Here is a 15,496-nt window from a genome sequence, read left to right as displayed (position 1 = left end):
TCCCAGTACCGCCTTTATTACTCACAGCAGCACATGGATGCCATGGTCCCCCCCCCCACTACACGTATGTGTCAAACAGAGCAAGGTGGGCGTTGGTGTTCTCTCCCGCCACCCAATTCCACCCTCCCGGGCCCTTACGTGGATTCCAGCAGTCCTGGATCTGATCAGGCCTGTGGCTTACTTCCCAGGTGAGTTTTCAGGAAGCCAGCCGTGTGGCTCTGTGGCTCTTGGCAGGTTGGGTGAGAGAAGCAGAGTCCGTGGTGAGGCTTCATGGCGCAACCCTGAGCGTTTTAATAGACTCAACACTTCGTCTTCAACCAGGCCACCTTAGTTCAGAGATGTGTGTGGGTGGGGCTGAATGTGAAAAATGGCCTTTTTTCACATCACTGGCACCCTAAGAGAAGTCTGTAGGTTAACCTCATGGGCGTGGGGATCAAACTAATTTTAACAGAATTTAAGCCTGAGCATTGCCGAAAAGTCACTCAGGTCAGAAATTCCTAACTCAAAATCACGTCAGTATGGGAGGGAAAGCACTCATCCCAAACACAGACCCAAGAACCAAGGGTTACGCTAAGTGCCTCAGTGGCATTAACTCAGAACCTGGGGAGTCGACTAGGGAATGACCAAAGAAGGTAGGTACATTACACTGCTTGAATTCTTCGACTCTCCCCTACTTTTTCTTTTACCACATCCATCTCTTTAATCGTCCAAACCATCTTCTTGCTCAACAGATGCCCATCTCTTTGGTTTGTGCTGTTGTTTCTTCCAGTGGCTTGATACACGGAGATGAACAGGCTGTCATTTCAGAAGCAGACCTTCCTTCTCAAGTGCACGGAGCCAGAAAGCAGGGTCAAAGCCCCACTTTTCACTATTGTCTCACTTCCAACCAAGCAGCCTTGGTTTTCCAAGGCCTCATGGGAGGGAAGGAAGAGCCAGAGCGATAAAACTTGGCTCTGGGCAGGGAAGGAAGGAGGACAGGATCCATGGAGCGTTCTCCAGAGGGAGTAGATCTGCAGCTGCCGCAGTTCCTTCTCCGTGGCCCTGGGCCAATCCCAAGGAGCAAATTCAGCACAAAGAACCACCGTCTCCAGAAGAAGCAAAACCCTGTGCTCTCTGAAGACAAGCTACACACGTTTCTTTCCCATGTTGCACAAAACCCCCTCATAAGCCTTGAAAAACCCACCCGTGATAGTGCAGTCACTGGCAGAAGCCCAAGCAGGCAGTTAAACATAGGTTTTCCCAGGATGCCCCGTTGGTTCTCTCCTCATAGCCCGACATGTGCTTTCTATTGTCACAGATCTCCTCTTTGAGGAGCCCGCTGTGCCACCTGGGCTGCGTCCCCAACCCTAGCTTGCACCCACCCCTGTGCAGGCCTTCGCCCTTCCTGTCTGGGTGACCATTTCAGCCCCGAGAGCTGGTGTCTGCTTGCACCCTCTGGGAGGACCCGCTCCCGCCACTCCCCTGGGACACTTTCTAGGCCCCCAGCTCTGCAACTGAGCTGCGTGCTCTTCGGCCGCAGGTGGCAGGGCACACATGCAGTTTCCGCAGGAGGGTGTGGATGCTGCCCAGGTGGTGTGTGGGTCTGGACCAGCCTCACTCTTCATCTCTGTGTACACGACAGCGCCTACCTCAGCAGGCCCTGCACTCCAGCGAGGCGTCTCCAGGCCATGAAGGATGGGTTTGCCTCTCGTCATGAGGTTGAGCCCCAACTATGGGGGTCGGAAGTAGACAAAAAGAGGGTAGCTGGGAGGTCTGCAAAAGATGTTTCAGAGCAGCGTGGCCTCATGACAGTTTCAGCTCAGTTACAAATCCTACACAGTCCCATTTGCTTAACCAGTTTTTCCAGTGACGCTTCAAAGCTGGCTTTCTTGGTTTCTATAGCTTCTTGGTTTCAAAAGGAAAACTAAAATAACAATAAAAATTCCAAATTCTTCAAAGTGGACAAATAAATAATAGTAACAATATTTACATTAGTATGTCACACTTGGAGATTGCAGCATGACTGGGGAACGGAAGAACTGAGAATGTGCCCTGGCCCTGGGGCTTAGACCTGGCTCCCGGTCGGGGTGGGACACCTCTCTGAGTGGACAGAGGGACAGGTGAGGTGGGAACGAGCAAAGATTCTGGGCTGGGGGATCCTCAAGTCCAGGGAGGTGGAGTGGGCAGGAGGTGCTGAGCTGTCCCTAGATTAATTAGGTTTCAAACAAACAGACAAATCCCGGTTCTCCCCAGCAAGCACTGTGCTGTGGTCTGGGTCACTGGGTGAGTTGCTCCTAGGATGCCGGGGCTTCTCTGACTGCCAGCACGGTGGGGATGGCAGGGCCTCGGTCCTGGGGAGCACAAAGCTCACGAGTCAGCTGCTGGCCTCCAGCCCCTTCCCAGACGACAAGGAGCCGAGGTCAGGAACGATCCCCTCTTCCCTGGACTATGTGACAAGGGGGATGTGGAATTCGTTTGTGTCGAAGATCAGGGGCCTCCTGGGAGGGCTTGGGTCCCTGTCAGCCTTGTGGAGCAGCTTGAAGAGCCCGGTGCCAATGTTCATGGGGATCCCCATGATGATGCATTCAGACACCCCTGAAACCAACCAGAAAGGATGTTAGAGGGCTTCTCGACACACGGGTAGGTTTTCAGGACAGAGAGACTACAGACTTGGGAGTCAGAAACTGGGCTTGGAGTCCCAGCCCCACTACACATCGACGGATTGAATCCGGGCTGCTCGCTTCACGCCTCATCTATAGACGCTGAAGGCGTGGCGTGGCGCTCCTGGACGGGTTGGGGGAATTCCAGCGAAGGGCAGTGCCCACTCACAGCCCCACTGCTGGCGCAGAGGTCTCTCCATCTGAGCCAAAGGCACCGTGTGGGCCTCACCTTCATGAGCGCTACACTCAGACAGCAAGGATATACTGAATGATGCTCAGGAAAGCCCAAGTTTGCCACCCAGCACTTCCTTAACTTAGGGCCCAGGAGACAAGCAAATGGGATCATAGGAAGCAGATGCCAGTCCCCCTGGAGACAGCAGCAGAGACTTGTTCCCTGTGCCCAGGGGTCAGGGCGGCTTAACAGAACCCCAGCCTCGGAGTCCACAGCCTGAATAAGAGACACTCAGAAGGCAGGGCCCTCACAGAGTGACAGGAGGAAGGTGAGAGTGCAGATTCTCCGAGCTCCTTTTCAGATTTTTAAGATCTAAATGTTGGGCTCTGCGTCAGGCTTCTGGTTTTACAATAAGCAAGTGTGTACCTGCTATGTTCTGGGCTTTGTGCTATCAGGGCACCAGAGAGGTCAACAACCAAACTAAAAACCAACACGTAGTAAGGGCCAACACTGAGCTACAACATTTAAAGGATCAGGAGATTTCAAAGTTGGGGTAGGGTGACCACGCTAGGTGCCCAGAGGGGTCAGTGGTGGAGAAGGGGCGGCAGGCGGGGCCACAGCAGGGCAGCAGCAAAGACCAGGCCCAGCGTCCTGGTGGTAGAGCTGGGGAGCTGGGTCTTAGCCCTGCTGTCAAGCAGACTCGCTCTTATTTTGCCTTGGCCTTGCCCTTCTCCGGCCCCAATCTCTGCTCCCTTTTCTTTCCTTTTACCTTTCATTATCTTAAAGAATTATGTAATTTCTCTTTCTCTCTATTTGCAACCTGTGACCCTTGGGAAAGAAAGAGTTAATCTCAGGAGCAAACAATAGGCGTATACCGACTGGGGCCCCACCTGACCAGCCTCTTGGGTGGCCAATCCACACAAGGAGGTGAGAGGGGAAGTGGCCACTAGGAAGCAGAGCTCTGGCGGCGGGGACGAAGGCCAGGCCTGGCATCGCTGTTGGAGCCCCAGGCCCTCACAAACTCCCACCTCAGGCCACAGGGTCTTGCTGCGGCACGAGAAAGGCTAGAGCAAAGTGGGCACTCCGAGTGGGCAAGGGTCTGCTGTGACAGCCGCCCCTCGGGCTCCCTCTCCCCCAGGCCTGTCAGAGAGGCGCTGTGTGGTGGGAGAGGAGGCTAGTGCAGGGCAAGACGCTCACCACAAGCGAGTCAGTTCCCTCGGTCTTCTCACCGAGAAAGGGTTCGATACCTGCGCCTCACTGATGTGCTGAGACGCCATACAAGGTGCCCGGCGCAGGCGTGCTGGCTGCCTCGCTCAGGAAGTCAGGACAGCGGGTGCCTGGCGCAGGATCGGAGTGGCCGACTGTAATTCTGAGGACTAGAAAATCCCTACATGCCCAGCGGTGACCCTTTCCCTGTACTGACAGAGAAGCCTTCTACAAATGTGAGGGATGCAGGCTGCCACAGTCAGGCTCTGGAGATAAAAGATAGGTCAGTCCCAATTCCATGATCTGTGACTTTATTCTTAGGTAAAAGCTCTGCCTGCTCAGTTTCTCCACCTCCTGAGAAGCCCCAGCCACGGTCTAAGCTGCATCCACAAAGGCCTCTGGGGAGGCTGCTACGAACACCAAACCTACCACACACGGAGTCCTTCTGCCCGAAGTAGGCGGCGTCAAAGAGGTGGTCGGCGGTCTTCTCAAAGGAGGCCAGCATCAGCACGCTCTCCTTCATCTTGGCCAGGCCAAACCTAGTAATGCCCAGGACTTCACCCTGCGCCACGGGAGAGAGAGCCAGAGTGGTACTCGTGCCACTTACAAAACGCATGCCCCGCCTTCCCTCAACAGAAGCAGCAAAAATCAGCAGGGCCGCAAGTCACAGTCTCAGGTTTAAACAGGATCCTAACAGCTGTGTGTCCCACCTGTGTCCCTCTGAGGCCATCAGCCACTGACAACACAGATCCCTACACTCACAGCCGGGTGCCACTGGAGCAAAGAATTAAGAACTGAGAAGTCAAGAGTGGATATATGTGTATGTATAACTGACTCACTTTGCTGTACAGCAGAAACTAACACAACACTGTAAATCAACTATACTCCAATAAAAATTAATTAATAAAAGAACTGAAAAGTAGGGAATTCCCTGGCGGTCCAGTGGTTAGGACTCTGCGCTTTCACTGCTGAGGGTCTGGGTTCAATCCCTGGTTGGGGAACTAAGATCCTGCAAGCTGCATGGCACGGTCAAAAAAAAAAAAATCCCTGAAAAGTAAAATTAAGAATCTAACTTTTAAAAGTTAGAGTATTTCTGCGCTTCCCTGGTGGCGCAGTGGTTGAGAGTTCGCCTGACGACGCAGGGGACACGGGTTAGTGCCCTGGTCCGGGAAGATCCCACATGCCGCAGAGCGGCTAGGCCCGTGAGCCATGGCCGCTGAGCCTGCACGTCCGGAGCCTGTGCTCCGCAACAGGAGAGGCCACAACAGTGTACCGCAAAAAAAAAAAAAGTTAGAGTACTTCTGAAGATGTTTCTTATGGTTCAAAGAACTCAAAACTCAAATAATTTAAAAGCCTCAAGGTAGAAAAAGAGTTATGTAAATTTAGATGCTTTCATTTAAAGGTATGTTATGTCATCATTAAAAAAGTGTATTTACAAAACTATGTAACAACATGGAAAACATTTATAACGTTAGAAAAAAGTCAGAATAAAAATGACATGCTCGGGACCTCCCTGGTGGTGCAGTGGTTAAGAATCCGCTTGCCAATGTAGGGGACATGGGTTCAAGCCCTGGTCCGGGAAGATCCCACATGCCGCGGAGCAACTAAGCCCGTGAGCCACAACTACTGAGCCCACGTGCCACAACTACTGAAGCCTGCACACCTAGAGCCTGTGCTCCCCAACAAGAGAAGCCACCGCAATGAGAAGTCCGCGCACCACAACGAAGAGTAGCCCCCGCTCGCCGCAACTAGAGAAAGCTGCGCGCAGCAACGAAGACCCAGCATGGCCAAAAATACCAACCTCAGTTCCCCCCTCAGGTTATGTTAACTTGTTCTTTAACCTGGAAATGGCTACAGAAGAAGTGTGATGAATGGGTTTAACAGGGAATAAACCTCAGTTTGCCATGGAATCCTTGGGCTTTTGGCAATGGCTAGTTTTCTTTTACGATAAAATTTCTAAAAAGGACAAAAACCATGCTCTGTCTCTTGCCATGAGGTTGAAATTTTCACGCTGGAATTTTACCAGTACACCCAAACCTGACCACTGTACTTCTGTCTTGGGGTAACGGTGGTCATCACAGTTGGGCACGCTATGTGTCCTACAAGCTTTGTGCTCCCGAAACTGGGTTTGCGACGCCTGGCTGCCAGGCCCCCACGAACCTTGTAGGTCATGAGGTCGGAGAGCAGCATCACATGCCGCCGGTCGATGCTCATGCCATGGTTGACCATCGTGTACTGGATTTCGTTGATGATAGTCGTCCGGGCAGCTTCGATGCCCAGGGTTTTCTCCACCTGCGGAGGGCTAGGATGAGCAGAGGCAGCCATGCCCTCCTCTACCCTGCAGCTCCCGGCACCCCGTGCCCTTCCCCAGAGATGGGAGTGCAGACCAAGAGCAAACGACAGGGTCGGAGGAGCGTGCCAGGAGGGAGACGGGACGACTGCAAGGTGCCCCTGGCCGTAAGCAGTACCTCATACGTGTTGTTAGAGGTAGTTCGGGTGCCCTTCACACCGTGGGTGGCCATGACTGCCCGCAGGTTATCACCCTCCACCAGGAGCTTGTACTTCTCCTTTCCGCTCTGCTCGTCGATGTGGATGACAGCTCGGGACACCTCCGGGATGCCCTGCACCACCACCTGGACTCACAGACAGATAAGGCTCCAGACCCCGCAGTGCCTGCGGCCCCACCCACCCAGGAGCCTGGGAAACCACAGTGGCTGTCAGAACTGGGAACGTCATGGCCTGGGTTTGTGACCTTGATCACCTCATTTTCAGTGGTGATTGTCAGCAACATGCCAAACTTGGGAGTGCCTGTGTGCTGCTCTAGTGGTTGGGGGGAAGCAGAAGCTCAGGGGACCATGCCCCCTTCCACCACCAGTTTTATGAAAGAACAAAGAGAAACCGAACAGGCAGCGTTGGTGAGGCAGTGCTAAGAAGGAAACCGGAACCTGCCTGACTCCTTAGGGGTGTAGCAAAGAAACGAAGAAACAGGGCGCCACCCTCAGTCTCAGCAGTGACAACGCCCTTGTGGCTTCCTGACACCTGACTCTTCAGGTTAGAGGTAAGCGCGGTCCCTCCCTTTATGCATCTCCAGGTATTAGGCCAGACACGGTCCTGGAGAGGTGACCTGTGTCTCACCTTGGGGAGATCCTCTTTCAGAAACTGCAGCACGTAGTACATGGAGCTCTTGCTGTTCTCTCGGGGGGTGACACACACCACAGCCTCACCATGCACGGCCACGTCGCCAGGCTTCACGCGGAGCTTGGACATGCAGATGGAATACCTCACCGTCTCAGCGTTCACCTGCGAGGGACCGCACGCCCAGGACATTACTAGCAGGGTTTGGAGGCTGCGGTTCCAGTGTTTCTTGGTCTTTTTACATCGTTGCCCCTCTAAGCCTTTTCAGTCATTTTTACCCCATCTCTCTCCACACCACGATATTTTAATACTGGAGATATACTGTGTATTTATGTACCGTAATGTATACCTCTGCCTTATTCGTTAAAGAGTAGATCCCCACCCCCCAACTCTTTTTTTGCCATTGCTACCTGTACATAAACACCGACGATAATTAAGCCAGGTCAATCCACTCATCCAAAAACATCTCTGAGCCAGCAAGGTACTGTGCTGGGGGCCCACAGGTGAGTAAGACACTGCTGGCACTACAGTCCTTCCAGATGCTGTAATGCTGTTATCACAGCAAATGGGTATTATGGCCTGCACAAAACCTCCACTAATTTCCTGTGTGTCCCTGGGTGGCAATGTCTGTGCTGGGGTCAGGCGTAGAGAGAAAACATGAAGGTACAACAGACTCACAGAACAGACACTGAGTGAAAGCCTCTGCAGGGTTTCCTGTGCCTTGCATAGCTCTTGACCTAGTTTATCAGCGCCTATCTTGGGGCTAAAAGAGGATGACTTCCTCCGCGCATTTAATTACGTGACTCACTTCCAGCCTCAGAAGTCTGATCCGTTCCAGGGAGAGCTTGACGAGAATAAAGCAATCGTCAGGAAGAAACACTTCTTCAATATACTCCGAAATCTGTGGTGTCAAAAGATCAGAATGTTCATCAGTCACTTTCCCTTCCCTCAGAGCATACAAGGATCACTCTATTTTTTTAAGGATACAGAGCAGTGTGGACACACTGACTAGTAAATCCACTACAAGTGGTTCTTACGCTTACTGGCGACGCTGCTGGTTTAGTTTTCTTATTATTAAGAGGGATTTCTTCTTACCTCTCCCAAGAGGGTTTTCTCAATTCTCCCTTTCACGAGGCGAGCGTAATCTGCATCATCGTCCTTGTCCAGCTGTGCTGTGATGATTGGAGTGCTATGGGAAGTAAGGGCAAATGATGACAGCACAAGGAATGAGGCTGTTTGAAGAATACCGCTTTGTTAAGCCCGGGTACCACTTGCAGTTGTAATGTTAACAGCAACCGCAATTTACTGAGCGTTTACTGGAGTCAGGCACGCCACTGAGGGCTTCACATACACGTGCTCATGAGGCAGCCCAATCGATCAGTCACTGAGTGACTTTCAGAACATTCTTCCTGGCCAAGCGAACCTACCTTTTCCTCTTTGGTCCTAATGAGTAGTTATTTCAGTTCTGCTCCCTGAGTAAACTGACCCTTCGTGTACTGCAGCTTCCTCCACTTCCACTGCCACCCCTACAATCTCCTCTTCAGGACACCTCCACCTCCTCCAACCACCAGCTAGGAGCTTCCATCCTCGCTGTCCTGGACAGCATCCCCCGAACGCACATTCCTGGGAGATCTGACCAACGTAGAGGAGGCAGGCAGAACTCCTACCACCCTGGACGTCTACAGGTGCTGTTCTAGAACCAAGTACAGCTTTCTTTCATTTAATGTTATACTGTCATTTCGTTAGACTTGGATCAGAGGTGAAACGTGATTTTGTCACTGAATGCACTATAAGGTATTTCTGTCTTTCCTAGTCTCACATCACCCACAAATCCTATCATGAAATCACCAGGGCGGGGGTGTGGGCGGACAGGGAGTGTGTCACAGAATATGACCATAGCTCAAGTGGTAGACACGTTAGTCAGGCCTAGTGAGGCTGGGAATAATGACATCAAAAGGATGAAATCTACACTGACACATCGTTCCAAGTTTTCCAGGCATTTTTTTTAGGTTTCTCTCTTTCATGTGACTTGTGGCCATAAAGAACCATTGCATCAATTTTGACTCTATCCAGTTTGGACTTATTTTTTTCCAGTTTGGGTTTTTTAAAAGGCAAGATATGATTAACACAAGCACGCCTCACTCCGGAGTTTGAGAAACTGCCCGCTAGCATCTCTCTCTTTCTCTCTCTCTCTCTCTCTCTCTCTCACACACACACACACACACACACACACACACACACACACACACCCCCAAGAGAAACACTGTTTCTCAAGGATCATGACAGGTGAGTGTGAGAACAAGAGGGACACGGATGCGGGCACCTGATGGCCTTGGAAGCGTTGATGATCTCTTTGATGCGGGGCACACCCAGGGTGATGTTCATGGAGGCCACGCCCGCGAAGTGGAAAGTCTTCAGGGTCATCTGGGTGCCCGGCTCGCCAATGCTCTGGGCACAGAGTGCGCCCACGGCAGAACCTGGCTCCATCTGTGCCCTGAAAGGACAAGGTAGGGATGAAATGTCCAGGAAAATTGCTAAGGAGACGGGGATGAAATGCACAGCGTGGGAAATCCAGACAATGATGATGTCACATCTTTGTATGGTGGCAGATGGTAACCAGGCTTACCGTGGTGACCCTTTTGCAATATATAGAAATAGCGAATCGCTATGTTGTGCACCTGGAACTTGCACAGTGTTGTAGATGAACTACACTTCAATTAAAAAGACAAAACCAGGGAATTCCCTGGCAGTCCAGTGGTTAGGACTCCAAACTTTCACTGCCAGGGCCCGGGTGGGCCCAGGTTCAATCCCTGGCTGGGGAACTGGAAGTAGGATCCTGCAAGCCTCACGATGCAAGGGGGGTAAAAAAAAAAGGGGCCAAAAAAGACAAAACCAAAAACTGCTGGGGAGGCTTCTGATGATCTCCTTTCAACAGAAAAAATACGGATGCCATCAGGGCCAGGAAGGAATTGGTAAGGACCCAGGCTAGGCTTGTGACAGAGGAAGAACCTGGCACAAATCAGTTACAGGTGCAGATGAGGGGACATGATGCTCGGAGGGGTTCAATGATGACAGTGAATACTGTGTGGCTACCGGGTCAGCGTGGGATGACTGGAGAAGATCTAAGAGCTCTGCTGACAAATGGTACTGAAGGTGGACAGAGCAGCGGGCAATTGCCAAACACATCGGTAGTTTCTCTGTGGGGAGAGGGCAGTCGGAAATTTCTTCGCCGTTATTTCCACATCTTGGAGCACCCAGCCTGTCTACCCACTGACTAGTAAGCGGTGTGGGAGCAGGATTTTGTTTCCTGGGGAAACAGGAAGCATACAAGAGACCCACGTGACCGCCTGGCAGTCTAAGACAGTTAGCATCCTTACCTCATGTACTTGTCCCTACACGTCTCCAGAAACTTTTCTATTTGGGTGGGGGTGATCCGGTCCAACTGGTACAGCACCCGGGGCTGGAAGGAAAAAATCCAAGTATGAGTCAGGGCTGGCAGCAATGGAAAATACCTCTATGTCCTGACCCATCTGGGAGGGCCGTTACCTCTGTTGTGCCGTTATCGTTGATGCCATATTTATCTCGGGTTTTCTTGATCTTCTCAGAAACCTCCTTAACGAATTTTTTTATCTCCTGAAAGATTACACAACAAACATCAGATACATACTTCTCAGCAATTTGGATTACATGATTCGTTTTGTAAACTTCAGTAACGTGACGAGTCCGTCCTATTTTAGTGGCAGCTAAACATGACACTGTAAAGGGTACGAAATGGATACAGGTTCTATTACAAAATGTTTTTCCAAGGAACACGACACACCATCCACACCCCGGACACATCGTTCATTGGTTTAGTGTTGCTAAGGCCTTTTTACCCTGATGATGCTTCATATGTATACAGTGAAGGCAGGATAGCCCTTCCCACTTGCCACCTTCTCGTCTCTCCCCTGGCACACCCTGCTGCCCACATTCACGCAGCCCAGAGTAAGTACAATTGAACCACTTGTACTTTTAGTCTCTAGACTGATAACTTCTTGAGGTTTCTTCTGCAGTTGTTCTGGTCAATTTAAATACTACGAAGTATGGTTTTGTAGACACTATGTACATTTCAAACACTTGCCTTCATTTCAAAGGAAACACTCCCAAGTCCCAGCTTTGTCTCTGACCCCCAGCTCTGCATTGGTCCCCCATCATGCTCCCTTCCCCCACACAGTCAGAACTTTGTAAGTCTCCAGGAAACCACTCTCAAAGCTGGAAATGAAACATCGGCATATCTGCTGTTCCCATTGTATTTAAGAACAGCACTCTACGCCCCGGGACGATGACAAAATGGAGCAAGAAAAAGGTGAGAAGTACCTCATGTGGAAGATCCATAGGGCACGGCTAGGGACGACAGGCCTAAGTTTTCTGGAAGCTGCTCTAAGGGGAAAACCCATCTGCTTTACAATCTATAGTGTGTCTGTGACATAAACCCAGCCTCAAGGTCACTCCTAGAACCAGGAGCAGCTAGCATCTCCTCTCGGGGAGTTCTCACGGAGGGTATGGTGCGCTTTAATGAACCACACCCATCCATGTCCTGCTGCCAGGGGGTCAGCACCGCGGGACTGACCCTCAGAGCACTTCTCAGGGGAGCTAATGGCACACCCCGCGCAGTAGCAGCGTCCTTCTGAGGCTGCTCATCAGCTGCTCTGGTTCGATCCAGGGGCATGTTTGAGAATGTGGGAAAGGGTGGACAGACCGCACTTCCCCTCAGCAGCCCTCCAGGGAATATAATTCCCCTCAATGGTTCTGGACAGATTGTGAGGGCGCTCTGGCCAACTACAGGCAGCCAGCTGCTCCGCGCGGCAGGCTGAGGGCGGACCCACACACCCGGAAGGACCAGCAGGCGGGCCTGAGGACTGGATGCAGCTGTAGTGGCTGCAAAGCCTCACGAGGTCTTGATCCTTGATTCCGAGGCCGGCTGGGGGGCCCCAGGAAGACCAGCACGCCTGCCCAGACTCTGCTCAATCTATATCACATAGTTGAAAACATCACAAGTTTTGTCTGAAACAAATGTTTCAAAAAGCAGACTGAACAGAAGCCCACTTTTGCAAAAACAAAATCCTCTAATGTAGGGGTCCCCGACCCTTGGCCCACGTACCGCTACCAGTCCCCGGCCTGTTAGGAACCAGGCCGCACAGCAGGAGGTGAGCGGCGGGCGGGCAGGCGAGCGAGCGAAGCTTCATCTGCCCTGCTGCTCCCCATGGCTCGCATTACTGCCTGAACCTCCCCACCCCCGTCCATGGAAAAACTGTCTTCCACGAAACTGCTCCCTGGTGCTGAAAAGGTTGGGGACTGTTGCCATAAGGGACCTACTCAGAGCTTAACACTTAACTAGCCAGGTTTTATCCTAACACTGCAAAAATAAATCTCTTTAGCCTCCCCTAGACCAACGAGCAATTTCTAGCTACTATCTTTTCTGAAAGCAAACCACTAAAACTTCTGAGGTCCACATGGTCCATGTCCACAAGCTCTTCTTAGTCAGCTGCTGCCCAGCCTGGCAAGCTCTCCCTGTGGGGCGGCAGGGCACTGGCCGCATTGCTCTAGAGCAGAGGCCACTCGGGCTGAATAAGGTCAGGGGCTTGGTCAAGACAAGAGGCCCCTCTGCAAAGTCAAATGCCTTCTCCACAGTCTGCTCTCAGGGCAGGGGTTTTCTGCAATGTCATCTTTGCCCACTGAGCATTTCAGTCTGTCTCCTAGGAGCCCAGGTGATCAGGGGGCTACGTGGGTGGAATCCACCACATCTTGGCTGCCCCTTGCTCATGAACACAGGTTTCCCATGACTGTCCTTGTCGGTCAACTCTCCTCATTGACAAAGCGTGGAACTACGTGGAGGGTTACCATGCCGCTCAGCCATCATTCTAGGCAGAAAAGACTTTTATTTAAGAAAGGACTTTCACTAATTTACAAGAACTTGAAAATTCTCAAGAGACTCTTTAAAGAGAAACTCTCCAGGCTTACTTATTAATTACAGGCTTGAGGCTACGTTTTCAGATACAGTTAGTTATTACAAACCACAGGTGGAAATTAGAGCTGGAGAGGGCAGTGGGATAGTCTCTCCTGGTGTGGCTCTGCCTAAAACTGTGAATCTTCAAAAGCGATAATACCCACTTCCACTTAATTTTTCCCCTGTATTATTCAGTATTAAGAACCTCCTTTAAATGGGTGATATCCTCCCTGAGCCTATGTTGTATCCTTTAGGGCGAACTTCTGAAAGCCCTCTTGAACCAGATGTTGCCATTCAATTGCCAGGTGTTCAAGGCACAGGCTAACCAGATGTTGCCGTTCGAATGCCAGAGCCCAAGGCCAAGCAGACCAGGGGGTTTTCATCTGAGAAACTCCGCACACGTGAGCAGTCAAGAGCACACACCTCAAACCATTCCCCAGCTCAGGTGCTGGAAAGGACAGTTTTCAGCTGCCACCCACGTGGACATGCTTCTGGTGGCTTTGCTGAAAGGAATGACTTCCCTTACACAAGAGTTAGGGCAGATATTCTGGAAGTTAGGTTAAAAGGAAAAAAGCTCACTTTTTGGAAATGAAAACTGAAATAAGCTACTAAGAATTCAGCTGGACCAACCCATGCATACTAAGGGAACTCAGAACACGGCAGCTGGCAGGCAGTTAATCACACAACTGACCAGCAGCTAACTCTCACACTCAGTCCACAGTGCGTCTGTGAGCACAGCTGTCGGCCTCTGGCAGGGCCAGGGCTCAGCGCCACCCAGGAGCTGCCTCTGTCTCCTCGGCTCTGACACGGGCCATGGCCGGACAACATTTCAGCAGCTCAGAAAAATCTGCTCTGGCCAGTGGATTTCGGACCCTCTTGGCAAATCTGAGCCCGGATTGTGAGCCACGGGAGGGTGAGGACATGTTCAATCACCTCTGTGTCCCTGTGATCTGTGGGGCGTACAGCACAAGGGGACGGCTGAACAAGTGCTCATTGAACCCACAAGTGCTGCTGGTCAGGGGGTTACTGTCAAACCACGTCTAAGACAAGAAAAGACCAGTCCAAGGTGATGAACAGGGAAGCCCTGTTTGCCAGAACCGGGACAGAAATCTGTGGTCCCCGGGCCTGGCAGACAGCTGGGGTGCAGCAGAACTACTCCTCCACGCTCGGCAGCCACAGCACGTAAGCACGTTACCTCGTTATATTTCTCATAGCCTGTCTCAGTTAAGGTCTTCAAGGAGAAACAGAAACATAAAGAAGTAAATATAATCGTGAAGAAAAATCAAATCACACTTCTCATTTGTTACTTAAGAAAAAAAAAAAAAGGAAAAGCTGTGAAGAAACAAAACCAAAACAAAGGCACTCAGCCTAGCCAGACTCTTAATTTTAAATATATTAAGATTTGGAAGAGTCTCTTTTTCACCTTTTCACATCTTGTCATGTTAAAGAATGGAGTGAAGCGCTTTTAACTAAAACATTCTTATTTACGTGTTTTACTATTTTTGTTTTTGATATACTTCAAGGGATACATTTGTGCTATATTTGAATCACCAATCAGTACACAAAGGGAACCAGGTACGGATTCCTGTATCCTTTTGCTTTTTGCTTTGGCCACGCTGCTTTTGATCATAACCATGATTATAAACAGGAAGGAGCAGGTCAGTGAAATAAAAATGAACTGAAAAAACCTTAAGAGGATGTCAAGGTAACAGGTCCCTGGAAGAAAATGGAAGAGGCTGACTCTGCATTTATAACCCATTACAGTAAGAAAAAAAAAAACAATTTAAAATGATAAGGGTGTTAAGTAAATGCTATGACATCATCTATTGTATAAGACACAATAAATGGCATTACAACAATGCTACTACTATTACAAATGATTGGGATTCAGAACAACCGAGGAAGGAGATGGCCCACAGGATGAAAAAGTGGGTTGTAGGGGGTTGACAGGGACAGGGTTAAAAAAAAAATCAGTTCTCTAACTAAAGCGCTTTTCTTCTACCAGGGAAACACTTGCGCAAAAGACAAACTAAGAAAGACATGAGATAAATTCTTTATGTTGACTGCTGAGACTCTGCCTGGGCCAGTCTTAAATTTTTTAACAAGAAACACTCTTACATAAACACCCTCGCAGCTTATAAACTGCACTGCTGGCACTTGGTGAACAATTCCTTGGTGACAGCAGAGCCGGGTGCATGGCCCCACGGAGCTCACCTGCAGGAAGCTGTCCTGGCAGCAGAGAAACTCATTCTTCTTCGTGATGGACTCAGCGGTCAGGAGCAGCTCATTCTTACTGAGAGCAGGCTCGCTCTGGCATGGGAAGACTGCCTTGGGTATCAAAAGGAAATAAGAGGGATG

General features: G+C 50.7%; 1 protein-coding gene across 1 annotated transcript in view; it reads right to left on the bottom strand.

Moving 5' to 3' along the window:
* Nucleotides 1–1,938: 1,938 nt before the first annotated feature.
* The window catches only part of POLR3A (RNA polymerase III subunit A), a 49,245-nt gene continuing 35,687 nt past the window's right edge, over nucleotides 1,939–15,496 (bottom strand). Inside the window, exons 21-31 of the mRNA XM_030862717.2 lie at nucleotides 15,353–15,466; nucleotides 10,699–10,785; nucleotides 10,530–10,612; nucleotides 9,476–9,646; nucleotides 8,248–8,341; nucleotides 7,961–8,053; nucleotides 7,153–7,317; nucleotides 6,486–6,650; nucleotides 6,178–6,309; nucleotides 4,447–4,579; nucleotides 1,939–2,574 (exon numbers count right to left, since the gene is read on the bottom strand). Of these exons, the coding sequence (XP_030718577.1) occupies nucleotides 2,426–2,574; nucleotides 4,447–4,579; nucleotides 6,178–6,309; nucleotides 6,486–6,650; nucleotides 7,153–7,317; nucleotides 7,961–8,053; nucleotides 8,248–8,341; nucleotides 9,476–9,646; nucleotides 10,530–10,612; nucleotides 10,699–10,785; nucleotides 15,353–15,466 (1,386 nt within the window). The 3' untranslated portion in view covers nucleotides 1,939–2,425. The remainder of the gene's footprint in view (nucleotides 2,575–4,446; nucleotides 4,580–6,177; nucleotides 6,310–6,485; nucleotides 6,651–7,152; nucleotides 7,318–7,960; nucleotides 8,054–8,247; nucleotides 8,342–9,475; nucleotides 9,647–10,529; nucleotides 10,613–10,698; nucleotides 10,786–15,352; nucleotides 15,467–15,496) is intronic.

The sequence above is a fragment of the Globicephala melas genome, chromosome 16 (assembly GCF_963455315.2).
Source record: "Globicephala melas chromosome 16, mGloMel1.2, whole genome shotgun sequence".
NCBI classification, from domain to species: domain Eukaryota; kingdom Metazoa; phylum Chordata; class Mammalia; order Artiodactyla; family Delphinidae; genus Globicephala; species Globicephala melas.
This window is presented reverse-complemented; position numbering and strand designations above follow the sequence as displayed.